Below are 15,463 nucleotides of genomic sequence, written 5' to 3' on the forward strand. Positions count from 1 at the left end.
CCAGTGCCCACCCTCTGAAGCCCCGCCCACGCACACTGAGCTGCTCCGGGGGGGGCAGGGCGGATCCTGCGGCACTGCTCAGGGGCCAAATGGGGCCCCTAAACCCAAATTGTGGTCCCTGGCTGAGATCGCCACGTCCTCGGACAGAAATTCAAAGAGCGGGGGGACGGAACAGTCCCCCCTCGGCTCCGCACTACGGACCCCATTCCCCCAACACCTGTACTATGGCCCCTCCTTCATCCCTGGTTACCCCACCTACGGCCCCCAGGGGTCTCCACAGGGTTCCTTCTGCATTAACAGGCTGCAGCAGTCGATGCTGGAGCTGCATAGACAAACAAATGGTATGACGAACGTATAGAGCCCCACCCCCGAGACCTGAAGGGGTCCAGGTCGTGGTCCTGGGTTTGACCCGGGTCTCAGGACTCAGACTCTGATTATGGTTTTGTATGATCATGAAAACTTGATTCACTCAGAGGCTGATAATTCATTAAAGAGAGTTTTATTAAATCTGAAGCGATGAAGTGATGACCTGATGTGTGTGTGTGTGGGGGGGGGGGTAGTTAAACAGTTAATTTCAAATTAACTTAGTCTTTAAACACAATATGATTTCGTCGTATAATGCATTATACTGGATTCTATTATTTTATACTATTTGAACTATTTTCTGTCTTCATTTCATACAACTTTCATCACTTTTATGATAAAATCTGAAGACGTTGAACTCAAGAAAAACAGTTGTGTACGTGTGTGTGTCTGTCTGTCTGTGTGTGTGTGCTTCTTGAGAGATTAATAATTGATGACAGAGTATTGATGGTTCCTCCTCCTCTTCCTCTTTGTTCTCAGGCTGTGTTAACACAGAGGTCTGAGTCTGGTCTGTAGTTCTGCTGTCTGGTCTCGGTCCAATGGAGGGTCAGGCAGGTCTGTTCAGACTGTTAACGAGAGGAGAAAACTGGACTGAACCAAGTCTTCGGTCTTCTTGTCAGACCCCCCGCTCTGAGGCGGGGGGGCCCATGTGTCTAACCGCCGGGCCTGGCAGATGTCGCACCATGATGCCACTCAGCTCTCCCGCCGTGCAGCCCCTTCCCCATCAGTCATACAGCTGTGCTCACAGGACCAGCAGGCAACCCCCTAGCAAGTCATTTGATGTCCCTCAAAATTCACCAGAGACCCCAGTGACAGTGTCAGGCTGTTTCTGTCACCGGATCACATCAGAGAAAGACCTGATGGTTTAACCTCTGAGGAGAAAGATGAGAGGCCCAACGGTCCAATGGGAGCTCTACCTTCACTGCTGCAGACACAGCCAATCATCCTAACACTATTTACATCTGTGAGGGCTCACCTCTTGAAATGTTCATTGTTAAAGGTCCAGAAGGTCCAAAAGGTCTGAAGGTTCAGAAGGTCCAGAAGGTCTGAAAGTCTGAAGGTCTGAATATCTGAATGTCTGAAGGTCTGAAGCTCTGAAGGTGTAAAGGCCTAGCAGTCTGAAGTGTTTCATTAGCAGCATCGCTTCAGGTGACTTTGTCTGTAGCACTCCCTGCTTGTGCGCTATCACACAAATAATCCACAAAGGGGGAGTTTCAGATCACAGGTGATATTTTTCCCGTTTACTGAATCCAGAGTAAGAAAGTAGAAGTGGAAGATCCAACTGAGAAAATCTGTGAATCAGCTGTTTTTATTTCTGATAAACCCGATGGAGTGACTGAGTGATGGTGTCATGGCGTACCCCCCCCCCCGGTCTGCAGGAGGTCTGGCCGGATCTGGAGACAGATGGTGCCATTTGCTTCAGTCATTCCTCCAGTGATCCCGATGGTTAATATCAGCCAGCAGGAAGCTGCTTCTTCCACTAACCACTAACTGCTAATGATCCTCCACCTTCACAGAGACGACAGCCTGATCCTTCAGCTCAATGGGAGCACAACCCAGACCACATCAGACCACCAGCCAGTCCTGAGACCTGACATGACAGGATAAGTAGGTTCAGCAGGACATTGTCATCTGTGACGTCACTCAAGTGGATCAGAGCATCTCCGTTGTCAGAAAACGTCAGATGAACAATAGTCATTTCCTGTCCATCCACTGTTCATCTACCTCTCTCTCTGAGTCTGAAAGAGCGTGCTAACAATGGTCAGAGCGATATTTTGCAAAAAACAACATTTATTGTCTGTATTTCTGTGTTTTGTTGAAGTGTAGTTATATGTAAGTTGTTTGTTTAGTGTTTGTGTCTGTGTATGTTTTTGGGGAGTTTGGCCGGTGGCCGTCCCTGCAGCATGGCGGGGAGCGACGCTGACTTCTCCCAGCTGTCCCCACAGTGTGGAGGAGGTGGCTGTGGGTGAGGAGGTCGCCCTCCAGGATGAATGGAGCCGTGGTCCTGTTCCTGGACAAGGTGAGGAAGGTGGAGAAGGGAGTCACAATAAGGGGAGCGTTCACTGGAGACCCCCAACAAGACGGTAATAATCAGTAACATTCCCCCCTTCATTAAAAATGAGGACCTGTCCAAAGCCCTGTCCAGGTTGGGCAGAATGGTGCCTTTAGGTTATAAGTCCCAGAAGCTGCAGCATGTGGACTGCCACAGGAGACAGCTCCACATGGTCCTGAAGGACACAGAGTCCCCCTTGAACCTGACCCTGACCCTCACCTTCAAGGTGGAGGGGTTCAGCTATATGATCTTCATAACGACCGACATCATTCAGGGTTTTGGCTGTGGCGCTGAAGGACACCTGATTCTGGCTTGTGCTGAAGCCAGGCAGGAGGCTGGGGGTTCGGGCTCAGATCAGCCGGCGGTAGAAGCTGGTGGTCTGGGTCCAGGTCCACAGAGTCCTCTGAGTCTCTCTCTCTGTTTGTGGACATGTGTTTGGTCTTATATCCCTGGGAGGCCTGGAGCTGCAGTAGCTGGAGGGGAGGGGCCCCCCTGCAGATCGTGTCTCTCCACAGCAGACGGCTCGGCCTCATGTTCCACTTGCATCAGTCAGATGCATGCTGGGAAACCTGGCGGCTCAGACTGAGACCTCAGAGCGGTGCAGGAGCTGCTGGGCTGAGCATGCTCAGTCTGAACATTCCTCTGAAGCTCCAGCTGTCGTCTCCGCTGGGAAGCGCCTCCTGCTGGACCGACTCTGTCAACACTTCCATCACTCACCAACAAACAAAATTAAAATTGTAAATAAAAACTCTGTGTACTGTAACCAAATGATTAATCATTCATTAATCTTCTCCTCTGATCTTTTTCCAGGTCACAGGGGCTTCCAGAGCCGATCCCAGCTCACCCTGGATAGGTCTGCAGAGAGAGACCAACAGCCTCAGACTTATGGACAGTTTAGAGTCACCAATGGCCCCAAACAGGATGTCTTGGAGGCACAAGGACCTTCAGAGAGAACCGCTGTGGCTCCATGCTGCCTAAATTTGTTCACATTGTGAACCGACCTCACAACTTTTAACTGCATCAGGGTCTGGACCCGTTTTCCTCTATCTCTGCCTGATGTTTAAGCTGTTGAACAGCTCAACAGAGTTCTAGTTCCAGAGAAAAGTCCAGTCCTGATCTGTCAAACTGATCAGCTCTGGATCAGTCTGACTCTCTGACTCCTTCTGTCTGTTTATTCATCCATTCTCATCCTCCATCTTTGATAGTGAAGTTTACAAAAGAAATCCTTATCAGAGAAAGATAAGATAAATCAACACGAGAGGAACTTTTCTTTGGTTATTCTGCTTTACACAGAAGGAAATATTCACAGTGTTTTTAGTTAATTCTTGTTTTCTGATTCCAGGGAAGAGAGTCTGAACTGATCAGACAGATTCAGATGAGGAGACTTTTTTGAATTAAAAACACAAAGAGATGACGAACAGGAGAGACCGAATGTTTCTCTGAAAGGATTAAATACATAAACACTCACCTGATCTGATGCCGGTCTGTTGTGGTTCAGTTCTTTCCGGACCTTTAATGGACTCAGGTGTTGTTCTTCCAGTTACACAGCATTTTGGCGCCATCCTGTGGAGTGAAAAGGGAATTAATAATTTTTAAAAAAGACACGTCACCACTTATTTATGTATTTATTTATTTATTCATTTGTTTGTTTGTGTTTTTTTTTGGGGGGGGGGGGTAAAATTTGTATATTATCAAACGTCACATAGGGTTAGGGTTAGAGCCATAAATTCAAACTTTGACCTTTGACCCCCGTGGGGCCAGTAATGAACACCACTGTCAAATGCAGAAGAAGAAAGCAGCAGGTAAACATGGAGCCACCTGCTGTCCAGCTGTACCTGAAGGCTGCGGACTGACCTGATGGATACCTTTTTCCAGAGGGTTGAGGGGAAGCTTCTGGTCCACAGGGGGATTAAAGTGGGGTGTTTTTCAGAGGTCTCTCCTGGCTGATGGCGGACATCCTGGTCCACCTGATCAGGGATGTGGCCCTCCCTCCGAAGTCCTGGCTGGTGACAGGCTACAGGGAGGAGCAGCAGCTGTCTCCTGACCTCGGCCAGCTCTGTTGTGGACACTGGAGGTGTCTGCTGAAGAAGAGTAACATCGATATGATGCCCAGAGTTGTGGCGGCCTACTGTGGCCTGCACAACATCTGTGCAGCTACCGCCTCCACACTGGGCCTGACCTCCAGATCTGGATCAAAATGAGCGTGGCTGCGATGTCATCAGCTAATAGATGAGGCTGTGTATAAAAATCTTCATTGACGTCATAAAGTATACAGGTGACAACTGTTGGACCTTTTACTGAATTACACTTTTCTCACAGTTTCATAAGCATGATGACATTCATCCATCTTAAACCAGAGGAGGCTGCTGTTCGTCCACTGGTTGTCAGAGAGCATTTGTCTGCATGTACGTTGTGTTGTTTATCTTCACCTCAGAACACCTCAGGATAACATCTGTCCACTGTGAACACATACTATTTGAAAACACATCAATGAAAGTAAAACTGAATTTAAAGAAAAAAATATAAAAATGTTATTGAAAAAATATTTAAGTGGTTTGTGTGAAGAATGTAAAAGAAGGATGACACATTAAAAACAGACTGACTTTACTGTTTCTGTTTTACCAGCATTATGAGGAAACCCTCTTCAAAATAAAGATTGGTATGAGCAGAGACTCATTCATTCATAGTTGACTTTTGCTCTTTGTTCTATTATTTTGGTATAGGCTTCAAACTTTTATTTTTGGTAGTTCTTGATGTTCACTTCATGTTAGTCATCATCAAGCTTTAACATTTTATTAGACAGGATCAAAGCCCCAGACTTGGACTATATGCGCGACACCTGTAGGTTAACTGGATAAAATCCAGTCTGTCCAACCGAACTCTGTGTGGTTTCATGTTCTGAGGTCTTCGTTTAAGCAAACAGGAGGTTTAGATGTTGTTTTGCAATGTGATTTTGATATAAACTGGACCCCCATCAAACTGTCTGATTTTCATAAACAAGTTCTTCTCTTTTCTACAATGGTATTTAGCCACAAATTTTCTCCTCATGATTTAACTGTATGGACCAATAGAGTAGTGACAATCAACAGGAAATCAGTCTTCTACAGTGACCAGTTTGAAAAAGGTATTTATAACTAATTTGGAGCCGCATCGACTTGGTCGAAAAAAAAGTGTTTTCAAATTTTTCTTAGAGGGAATTTGACAAAATACGTAATGTGATTCGTCTTCCCTTGATAAACTTGATTAAGAATTTTTTAGTAAAAGATTCTTTGGCAGCACTACCAAATCTTTTGATTGGAGAATGCTATCTGATGGATAAAAAGTGTAACTATAAGATTATCAGACGGACTTCCGGCTCAGTCTTGATGACTGACAATAATAACCGGAAGTAATTGTTTGTCGGCTCCACCCACTTCTTTCACTCCGCTGCTTTAGTGGGCGGGGCGACGAGCGCGTATTCACAAACGCAGATACGTAGAGCTGTGACGTTTCCCTGCGTCAGTCGTCACCTCCGTACGTAAACGGCGTGAACGCAGACGAGCCGCTGTCAGTCAAAGGACATTTAAATGGCCGAGGACCAGACAGCGCCGTGAAGACACCGTTAGCCCGGTAAACCCGGTCAAACCCGGTCAAACCCGTCATAACCTCATCCGGGACGTCGGAGTGAAGCTTCGTTTGTTCGTGAAGCCTGAAAATGAGCGAAGAGGACGAGTCTGCGCAGAGAGTCCGGGCCCGGTTCGACGACCTGTGTCGGGCCCTGAACATGGACGAAGAGGCGAGTACGGGAGCCTGGAGGACCTACGGGAACACCAGCCGGAACTTCACCCTGGAGGTACGAACACACCCACCGTTAACCGACTGTGGCGTCACCGCTAAAATAACAATAAACACAGGAAGGAAGTGACCAGACTGACGTCAACGTCAGAGCCGTGATGGACACAACGCGCGCACACACACCTCACATGACATCATAACAGTCATAACACAAACAACAACAACACAACGCTGTTCAACACTAACGCGTTGGTCAGACAACATGAAAAACTGATTTTGGTTGTATGAATGTCAGCCAGAATCCTGTTTGGAAGGTGAATGATGTTAAATGTGAATTCTTGGTGACCCCGCTCAGGGCAGTGAGCTGCATTGGTTGGCCTGCGCTCTTTACGTGGCCTGCAGGTCTTCAGTGCCCACGGTGGGGAAAGGCACCGCCGAGGGGAACTACGTCTCTCTGACCAGAATCCTACGCTGCTCGGAGATGAGGTACAGCCACAATGCACCTGTGCATCACCTGATGGTCCTGTGGCCTCAACCCCTCAGGATCATTGTTGATGTTTTTAGAACCTCGTCATCAGCGGGATCTCCGCTGTCCTCATAGATCCTGGGATCTGGTCCAGAAACCCAGAAAACCGTAGTCTCACTCTGAGGGTCTGACATTGTGCCAGGTGAAACTGGTCTAGATGGTGTCCATTAGTTTTTCAAGAATAAAAGAACTCACATTTTGTGAAGCCAGACCCCCGATGTCCACGAGAGCTCCCATTCAGGCCACATCAGACCAGGTCAGCTCTAAGTGCTGGATCTTGGTGTGTCTTGGGTGCAGACGCAACTGAACTTTGACATCTGTTTTCTTGTGTTTCTGTGACTGAAACAGTTGTAGTCTGCGTGTAATGTCACCATGTACCACCTTGACATTTGACCTCCTGCTCTGCAGTCTCATTGAGTTTTTTAACAAGATAAAGAAGTGGCAGGACATGACGGGGCTGCCGCAGGACTTCAGGCAGAGTACCGAGAAGCTGGAGAGGAACTTCACTGTGTCGGCCGTCATCTTCAAGAAGTACGTCCCTATCTTCAAGGCCATCTTCAAAGCCCCGTCTGAGGAGCCACCCCGGGTCCACCGCAGCCGCAAACAAAGGTGGGACCTCAAGACATCTGCCCTCATCAGAACAAGAATGCAGCAGTGTCGATGGTGTAGCTTCTCTTCTTTGAGCCTCTAGCTGATTTCCTGTCACTGAGCGACAGAAAACATCTTCACATTAATGTAACATCTTCAGTGGAGCTGTCTTTGTCTTCCAGACGTCATCCCTGCACAGTCACCGAGGTCTTCAACTTCTGCTGGGTTCTGTTTGTGCACGCCAAAGGTGAGACTCCAGCATACAGGAGGACTGAAGACCAGGTCCCAGACAGACCAGTATGTTTTCAAAAGCCAGGCTCTTTGTCACATAGACAAAGACCATGTTGTTCCTTCATAATGTTCCTATGGAGAATGAACACTACGATATTTACAGGAAACAGTCACAACCTGAGACCTGCTGATGCCCCTTGTGGGTGTGGTCTGCAAACTCAGATGACCTCATGTAACATGCTTTTCAGGGAACTTCCCCATGATCAGTGATGACCTGGTGAACTCGTATCATCTGTTGCTGTGTGCTCTGGACCTGGTCTTCACCAACGCTCTGCTGTGCCACGGCAGGAAGGACCTGCTCAACCCAGACTTCAGAGGTATGGATGGCGGCGCCGTCACGGCTGCTGCCTCAAAGTCATGTTCAGGTGCATTAGGAAATACAACTGCCCATCAAATCAGATCAGATTTATTTGTATAGCGCCAAATCATAACAAAGTTACATACATAAAATTAATTTAAAGAGAACCAATGGAGTTGAGCTGTAGTACAGAATTCATGAAATATGGGACCAGCAGGTGTTGCAGGAACATGGGATGGAGATGAGTCACCACCTGCAGGATGAGGACAGGGAGAGAGAGGAGAGGAACTGGGAGAGACAGAGACTTTGGCAGAACATGGTTAGTAAATGCAGTATAAATGCTTAGAACTGGGTGAAACTGTGTTTTTTTTTTTTAAGAAGGATGGTTCTTATCAGCGCATGCAAGGGGGGAGGAGAGAGAGAGAGAGAGAGAGAGAGAGAGAGAGAGAGAGAGAGAGAGAGAGAGAGAGAGAGAGAGAGAGAGAGAGAGAGAGAGAGAGAGAGAGAGAGAGAGAGAGAGAGAGAGAGAGAGAGAGAGAGAGAGAGAGAGAGAGAGAGAGAGAGAGAGAGAGAGAGAGAGAGAGAGAGAGAGAGAGAGAGAGAGAGAGAGAGAGAGACTCAGAGAGAGAGACTCAGAGAGAGAGACTCAGACCTTCCCCCAGCAGCATAGCTAAAGAGTAGAGGACTTTAACTTTTTAACTATCAGCTCTGTCATACAGGAAAGTTTTAAGCCTGATCTTGAAAGTTACTAAAGAGTCCGCTGCTGGGAGTTGGTTCCATAGAAGAGGAGCCTGATAACTGAACGATCTGCCTCCAGATTTACTCTTGGAGACTCTAGGAACCACAAGTAAACCTCCATCTAGAGAGCGGAGTGGCCTGCTAGGACAGTAAGGAACTATGAGCTCTCTGAGATACGATGGAGTTTGGCCATTAAGAGCTTTATATGTTAACAGAAGGATTTTGAATTCTACTCTATATTTTACTGGCAGCCAATGAAGAGCAGCTAACAGGAGAGATATGATCTCTTTTCCTAGTTCCTGTTAATATTCATGCAGCAGCGTTCTGAATCAACTGAAGGCCTTTTAGAGATTTGTTTGGACATCCAGATAGTAATGAAATATAGTAGTCCAGCCTAGAAGTTACAAATGCATGGACTATTTTTTCTGCATCATCCTGAGAAAGGATGTTTCTGATTTTCCTAATGTTTCTCAGGTGGAAGAAAGCTGCCCGACTAACTTGTTTTATGTGAGGGACAAAGGACATGTCCTGGTCAAAAATTACTCCAAGGTTTCTTACAGTGGAGCTGGAGGCCAAAGTAATGCTGTCCAAACTGATGAGATGATTAGATAGTATTTTTCTGAGGTGCTTAGGGCCGAGTACAATAACTTCTGTTTTGTCAGAGTTGAGAAGTAAAAAATTTCCAGTCATCCAGACTTTTATGTCTTCAAAACATGCCTGCAGTCTGACTATCTGAGTGACTTCATTTGGCTTCATTGATAGGTACAGCTGAGTATCGTCTGCGTAGCAGTGGAAATTGATGCTGTGTTTCCTGATAATGTTGCCTAGAGGAAGCAGGATTGGTCCAAGTACCGAACCCTGCGGGACTCCATGACTGACTACAGTACATGACGAGGAGCTGTTGTTTACATGAACAAACTGATGTCTATCTGATAAGTAGGATTTGAACCACTTTAGTGCAGTTCCTTTAATTCCAATTTCATGTTCCAGCCTCTGTAGTAAAATATTGTGATCCATGGTGTCGAATGCAGCACTAAGATCTAGAAGGAGAAGTATGGAGGCTGATCCATTGTCTGAAGCCATTAGAATGTCATTGGAGACTTTAACCAGCACTGTTTCTGTGCTATGATGGGCTCTAAATCCTGACTGAAACTCTTCAAACAAACTGTTCCCATCCAGATGCTCGTGTAGTTGTTTTGCTACAGCTTTCTCAATGATTTTAGAAATAAATGGAAGGTTTGATATGGGTCTATAGTTTGCCAAAACATCTGGATCAAGATTAGGCTTTTTAAGCTGGGGTTTGATGACCGCGGTCTTAAGTGCCTGAGGTACATCACCCAGAAATAAAGTCAGATTAATCAAATCTAGAATGAACGGCTTAATTAAATAAAAGATCTCTTTAAAGAGGCTAGTTGGTACTGGGTCTAATAGACAGGTTGACGGTCTGGATGATGAAACTATAGAAGCTAGCTCTGAGAGATTCAGAGGTGAGAATGATTCCAGATGTAAAAGATTAGCTGATTCAGCTGATTCAGGAGTTGCTGTATTCAGTAGGAGATTTTTATTTAATATAAGCAAGAGCTGATAAATTCTTTCTCTGATCATGAGAATTTTATCTGTAAAAAAGTTAATAAAATCATCACTGCTTAGAGCTAAGGGGATCACTGGTTCAACTGAGCTATGGCTCTCTGTCAGCCTGGCTACAGTGCTGAAGAGAAACCTGGGGTTGTTCTTGTTTTCTTCTATGAGTGCTGAGTAATATGAACTTCTAGCACTGCGGAGAGCTTTTTTATATGTTTTTAGGCTGTCTTTCCAGGCTATGTGAGACTCTTCTGACTTACTGGAACGCCAGCTTCTTTCTAATTTCCTTGATGTCTGCTTTAAGGCACGGATTTGGTAATTATACCAGGGAGCCAGCCTCCTCAGATTGAATACTTTCTTTTTGAGAGGGGCAGCATTGTCGAGATTCGAAGGCAGTGTGGCCAGAGTGCTAGTCACAAGGTTATCAACCTGCGTATGGGAGAAATCAGCACGTGAAATGAGGTGTTGATGTGGTCTCTCCTCTGTTCTCAGTGATGGATCAAAACAATCTAAGGGAGAGTCTGTACTTGTTGCTATGGTGACCAGTGTCATCTCTTGTCTCATGTCAGGTCTGCCGGAGGACTTCAGCAGCAAAGATTACAGACCATCCTCTGGTCCGTTCTGCTTCATGGAGCAGCTGTGTGAGCTGCAAGAGGAGTTGGTTCTGGAGGCCAAGGGGGTTAAAGAGCATTTCTGGAAACCATTCATCAAGAAACTCTTCCACAAGAGGGTGAGAGTCACTGAGGTGATGAGAATCAGACCGATGTCATGATTTTATTTCTCTTCAAGAAGAGTGTGAAGGTCACCAAAGGTCAGACTGATCATCTCTGTCCACACAGATTCTCAGGGGAAAGGAGGACAGTCTGACCGGCTTCCTGGACCCTATGAACTTCGGCGATAGTTTGTGAGCGTGCCACACATGAAAACACACAAACACACACACACACACCCTAACCCCTTGTTTCTTTCTCTACCTCCTTGTTTCCTTTCCTCCCTTCCTGTACCCTCAGCCTTTCTCTCAATCGGGTATATGAGGAACATGTTCTGGCCATTGGGAGTTTGGATGAAAGGATCTTCACTGGCGAGGGGGCGAGTGAGGACATTGGTACTCCGGGGCCTTGCCTCTGTGAGGGGGTGGAGAACCAGGACAGCTCCACCTACAGGCTTCACTCCAACTTGACTGTGAGACAGCAGCCTGTTGTCTGAATCTTTCCCGCTCTTCCTGGAATGACTGACTGAATATTGACTGTCTGTCCCATCAGGCCTCAGCTCTGAAGGTCTCCACGCCTCTGACTGGGAGGAAGTACGTGCAGGAAAACCGGCTGGCATCTCCTGTCTCCTCTGCAATGAAGAGTGTAGGACGTCTGCACACTCTGCTGTCTGGGACCAAACAGGGTCCAAGCCCCAAACTCACAGAGACTCTCAGGTGTCCCTGTTTCCGTCCTCCTCTCGTCTTTGACTCTGTAACTGCAGGAAGCTGCTGGTTGTGGCTGTGTCTGCACTGGTTCTGCTGGTCCTTGTTCTCAGTGTAATATGGATTATCTGCTGCTCTCCTCTGTGTCAGGACCTGTGCCAGAGACCCCAGTGATGTCATCAGTAAGCGTCTGAAGGACATGTTTGACCTCTTCACTCAACATTATGAAAAGAGCAGTGCGGAAACCAGGGGGTTGGATAAAGGTACAGACCACACATTGGTGAACAGAGGACCTTCAGTGCTTGATGACGCCCTCTCTGAATGAAGTTCTGTCCTCACAGACATGGCAGTAAAGTATTTCCACCTGGCAGAGGCGCTCTACTACAGGATCCTGGAGTCAGTCATTGAGAGAGAGAAGATGATTCTAGGAGACGCTGACCTCTCTGTGAGTCTGAACACAAGTTTCTACTGCTCTGAAACCAAACATCAAAGTGGGGGAGTAATGTGTGTGTCTTTCTGTGTCTGTTGCAGTGTATTCTGGAGCAGGATATCTTCCACCGCTCCCTTTTGGTCTGCTGCTTGGAGATTGTCACCTTCTCCTACAGACCTCCTGGAGATTTCCCCAACATGATCAACATCTTCCAGCTGCCGGCATATCACTTCTATAAGGTATCAATACAACTGATCACTTCTATAAGGTATCAATACAACTGATCATCTGTATTACTATTACTATCTGATCAGTTCTTCTGTCTCCGTGGAGGTGGTCGAGGTGCTGGTCCGGGCGGAGCAGGGTCTGTTCCGGGAGGTGGTAAAGCACCTGAACCAGGTGGAGGAGCAGGTCCTGGAGAGTCTGGCTTGGACCAGGGACTCTCCACTGTGGGAGGGTCTGCGTGGGGCCAAAGACCAGGTCCCTGCCTGCCAGGAGGTCTGTCTGCACTAAGACAGGCACAAAACAGCAACATCTCAGGATGACTGAGTGTAGACAGGTGCTCACTGTGTTTAATTGTTGTGTTGTTTGTGTGTCCCCAGGTGATGCCTCCTCAGTACCTGGAACACAATGATGACATCACTACAGGCGGCGCCACACCTGTCCAACCCCCCGAGCTCAGCAGCAGCAGCACCGTCAAAGGTGTGAGAGAACTGAGCTCCAGTGTTCATCCTGATGCCTTTGTGAGTCTCAGTAATAGAATAACCACCCCACTCCTCCTGACAGGAGTGTCTCCCTCTCCCACCACCCTGCTGGACCGTTATAGCTCCTCCCCCACCAGTGCCGCTTGTCGCAGACTCTTTGTGGACCCGGTGGACGGAGACGTCACCTCTGCTAGTGGCACCAGTAACACCAGTACAGCACTAGCCGGTGTGACTAAGACCAGACCAGCCAGTGTGGTCACAGCCATCCCAGCTGGACAGACCGTAGTCACCATGGCAACTGCCACTGTTACTGCCAACAATGGGCAGACAGTCACCATACCTGTTCAGGGTGAGACTCTGAGAAAATGTCCTGACTCTGAAAAATGACAAGAGTCAATAACAGCACTGACCTCTGCAGGTATAGCCAATGAAAGCGGAGGAATCACCTTCATACCTGTCCAGGTGAGTGTAAACGGACAGGGTGGAGCCACGCTGCAGCCAGTGTCTGCCCAGGCTCTGACTGGCACCCTCACTGTCCAATCTGCTGTCACCAAACCAGCCGCCAAACCAGCAAGTCCCCTGAAGAAAGGCTCCTTGTCCCTGTTCTTCAGGAAGGTACAAGGCCCACAAGTCCACTGGTGACCTCTGACCTCTGACCTCTGAACTGACCCACAGCCTACATGACCTACACACTCTGTCTCCCGCCCACAGGTGTATCACCTGGCCAGTATCCGTCTCAGAGACCTCTGTGGCAAGCTGGACATTTCCCTGGAGCTGCGGAGGAAGATCTGGACGTGTTTTGAGTTTTCTCTGGTCCACTGCACCGACCTGATGATGGACCGGCACCTGGACCAGCTCCTCATGTGTGCTGTGTACGTCATGTCAAAGGTGTGTGAGTCTCCAGTTAGGAACCTGTGTGTGTGTGTGTGTGTGTGTGTGTTCCTGCTGAGTTAAAGTGTGTATTCTGTGTTTCTGTCAGGTGACCAAAGAGGACCAATCCTTCCAGAACATCATGAAGTGCTACCGGACACAGCCTCAGGCCAGCAGCAATGTAAGAGTCCACAGGTGGCACAAGACATCATCATCAGTCCGGCCTCTGCGGGGACGCTAATGTCCTCAAACAGGAGCAGAGGAGTCTTCCCAGGTCACCTCTTCTTCTTCTGTGTTTTCAGGTGTACAGGAGTGTGTTGATCTCGGGGAGGAGGAGACGGCCATCCGGCAGCAACAGCACAAACCAACACAACCCAGATCCTGAGACCAGCCAGGATCCAGGTCTGACCCACACCCTCACAGACATCACAGCCGGAGCTCATTCAGAAACCGCTCCGTTCTCAGCATCTTAACATGTATCAGAAACACAGAAACAGTTCATGTTAGGTTGTTTCCCCCTGAGCAGGTGGAGACAACAGTCCAGTTCATGTTCGCTCCAGAGACGAACAGGAACTCAAAGACAAGAACCCCCCTCTGTCCGCTCCTTCTGCTGTGGGTGAGGGGGGGGAGGAGCGAGGAGACCTCATCCACTTCTACAACAACGTTTACATCAAACAGATGAGACGCTTCGCTCTGAGATACTCCACAAACTCCTCCGCTGCAGTGGTGAGTCTGCCCCCTGGCTCTGCCAGAACCCCTTCACTGTGGATGGAAGTCAACTGAGGTCACAGTAGTCAGTCCGTATCACTATATCAGTCTAACTGTGTGTGTGTGTGTGTGTGTGTGTGTGTGTGTGTGTGTGTGTGCGCGCAGGGGGAGTCCCCCACCCTGTGTCCTTACCCCTCCCTCAGGATCGGCTCTCCTCGTCGAATGCTTCTGTCCAGCAAACACTCCATTTATATCTCACCCCACAAGACGAGCTCCACCCCCTCACCCACAACCCCCCGAGACAAGCTCTACTACTACATCAGCAGCAGCCCCCCCACGGTGAGACACACACAGACACACAGATGCTCAAACACATTAGCTATCACACTCTGACACAGTCCCCCCCCCCCCCAGCGTCTCCAGGAGATCAACAGTATGATCCGGACTGGAGAGACGCCCACCAGGAAGCGGAGTCTCCCTCTGGAGGATGAGACATCCCCCAAAAGAGTCTGTCCTGACAACCACTCCGCCCTGCTGAGGCGCCTGCAGGATGTTGCCAACGACCGCAGCTCCTCCCACTGAGAACACACTAACACACTGGAATCCTGTATTCACACTGACTGGAAAAAAATTCAACAAAGTGAATTTGAGAAAAAAAAAAAAGTTTTAATTTGCTCTGAAAATGACCAAAGTGCCTTCAAACTGATTCTTCTTCTGTTGCTTTAAAACGTCTGAGGCCAAGAGGTGTGTGCATCTCTCAACATCCTGAGGCTGAGCTGGACCTGGTTCAGTGTGACATCACTTCCTGAGGAGGATGCCCCTCCAGAATAAAACTTCCGACTGCAGAAGCATTTTTTTAGGTTCCCTCTGTATCAGTGAAACAGTGCTGGTGATGAACGTGGAGAGTCCAGGATCGCTTCCAGTTCACCTTTCCCAATGCATGATGGGAAGTGTATGTCACCAACCTACAGCTAATTATCTGTTGGATAGTTCACGTTTGGTTTAGACTGAAGATCAGAGAGAAGCTGTTCAGACGTTAGACTTCCTCCTCTTCTGCTGTGTGAATCTCACGCCGTCCATTTCTTCTGAGTTTTTATCTGTCATGGTTTTGATGAAGTTTTTATC

General features: G+C 47.9%; 2 protein-coding genes across 3 annotated transcripts; one reads left to right on the forward strand and one right to left on the reverse strand.

Annotated features, from left to right (window-relative positions):
* Positions 1–2,882: 2,882 nt before the first annotated feature.
* LOC115056081 (uncharacterized) lies at positions 2,883–6,058 on the reverse strand. The gene is made up of 4 exons (XM_029522338.1): positions 5,934–6,058; positions 4,271–4,603; positions 3,885–3,979; positions 2,883–3,128 (listed from the first exon to the last, which is right to left on the reverse strand). Exons 1-4 carry the CDS (start codon positions 6,056–6,058, stop codon positions 3,007–3,009), a joined length of 675 nt encoding a protein of 224 aa, XP_029378198.1. The 3' UTR covers positions 2,883–3,006.
* On the forward strand, positions 5,938–15,075 carry rbl2 (retinoblastoma-like 2 (p130)). Of its 2 annotated transcripts, none has more exons than XM_029522320.1 (22): positions 5,938–6,248; positions 6,546–6,676; positions 7,125–7,325; positions 7,487–7,551; positions 7,784–7,912; positions 10,782–10,957; positions 11,052–11,116; positions 11,223–11,394; positions 11,475–11,638; positions 11,777–11,889; positions 11,968–12,071; positions 12,158–12,295; positions 12,390–12,554; positions 12,659–12,758; positions 12,843–13,109; positions 13,179–13,375; positions 13,472–13,648; positions 13,740–13,811; positions 13,933–14,032; positions 14,157–14,356; positions 14,504–14,677; positions 14,753–15,075. In XM_029522320.1, the coding sequence occupies exons 1-22, from the start codon at positions 6,111–6,113 to the stop codon at positions 14,918–14,920; spliced, it is 3,216 nt and encodes a 1,071-aa protein (XP_029378180.1). In that variant the 5' UTR covers positions 5,938–6,110; the 3' UTR covers positions 14,921–15,075. The 2 variants fall into 2 exon arrangements, with proteins under 2 accessions (XP_029378180.1, XP_029378181.1); XM_029522321.1 differs by having other exon boundaries at positions 5,939–6,248; positions 10,782–10,942.
* The last annotated feature ends 388 nt before the right edge of the window (positions 15,076–15,463 follow it).

This window comes from Echeneis naucrates, chromosome 16 (assembly GCF_900963305.1).
Source record: "Echeneis naucrates chromosome 16, fEcheNa1.1, whole genome shotgun sequence".
Taxonomy (NCBI): domain Eukaryota; kingdom Metazoa; phylum Chordata; class Actinopteri; order Carangiformes; family Echeneidae; genus Echeneis; species Echeneis naucrates.

Coding starts and splice junctions, on each gene's coding strand:
- LOC115056081 (XM_029522338.1), bottom strand. CDS start 6,058: ATGACGGGTTTGACCGGGTTTGACCGGGTTTACCGGGCTAACGGTGTC. Junction 4,604..5,933: donor TCTGCGTTCACGCCGTTTAC/GTACGGAGGTGA, acceptor ATTTTGATCCAG/ATCTGGAGGTCAGGCCCAGT. Junction 3,980..4,270: donor TGGAAAAAGGTATCCATCAG/GTCAGTCCGCAG, acceptor TTCACTCCACAG/GATGGCGCCAAAATGCTGTG.
- rbl2 (XM_029522320.1), top strand. CDS start 6,111: ATGAGCGAAGAGGACGAGTCTGCGCAGAGAGTCCGGGCCCGGTTCGAC. Junction 11,395..11,474: donor GGCTTCACTCCAACTTGACT/GTGAGACAGCAG, acceptor CTGTCCCATCAG/GCCTCAGCTCTGAAGGTCTC. Junction 12,555..12,658: donor AGGTCCCTGCCTGCCAGGAG/GTCTGTCTGCAC, acceptor GTGTGTCCCCAG/GTGATGCCTCCTCAGTACCT.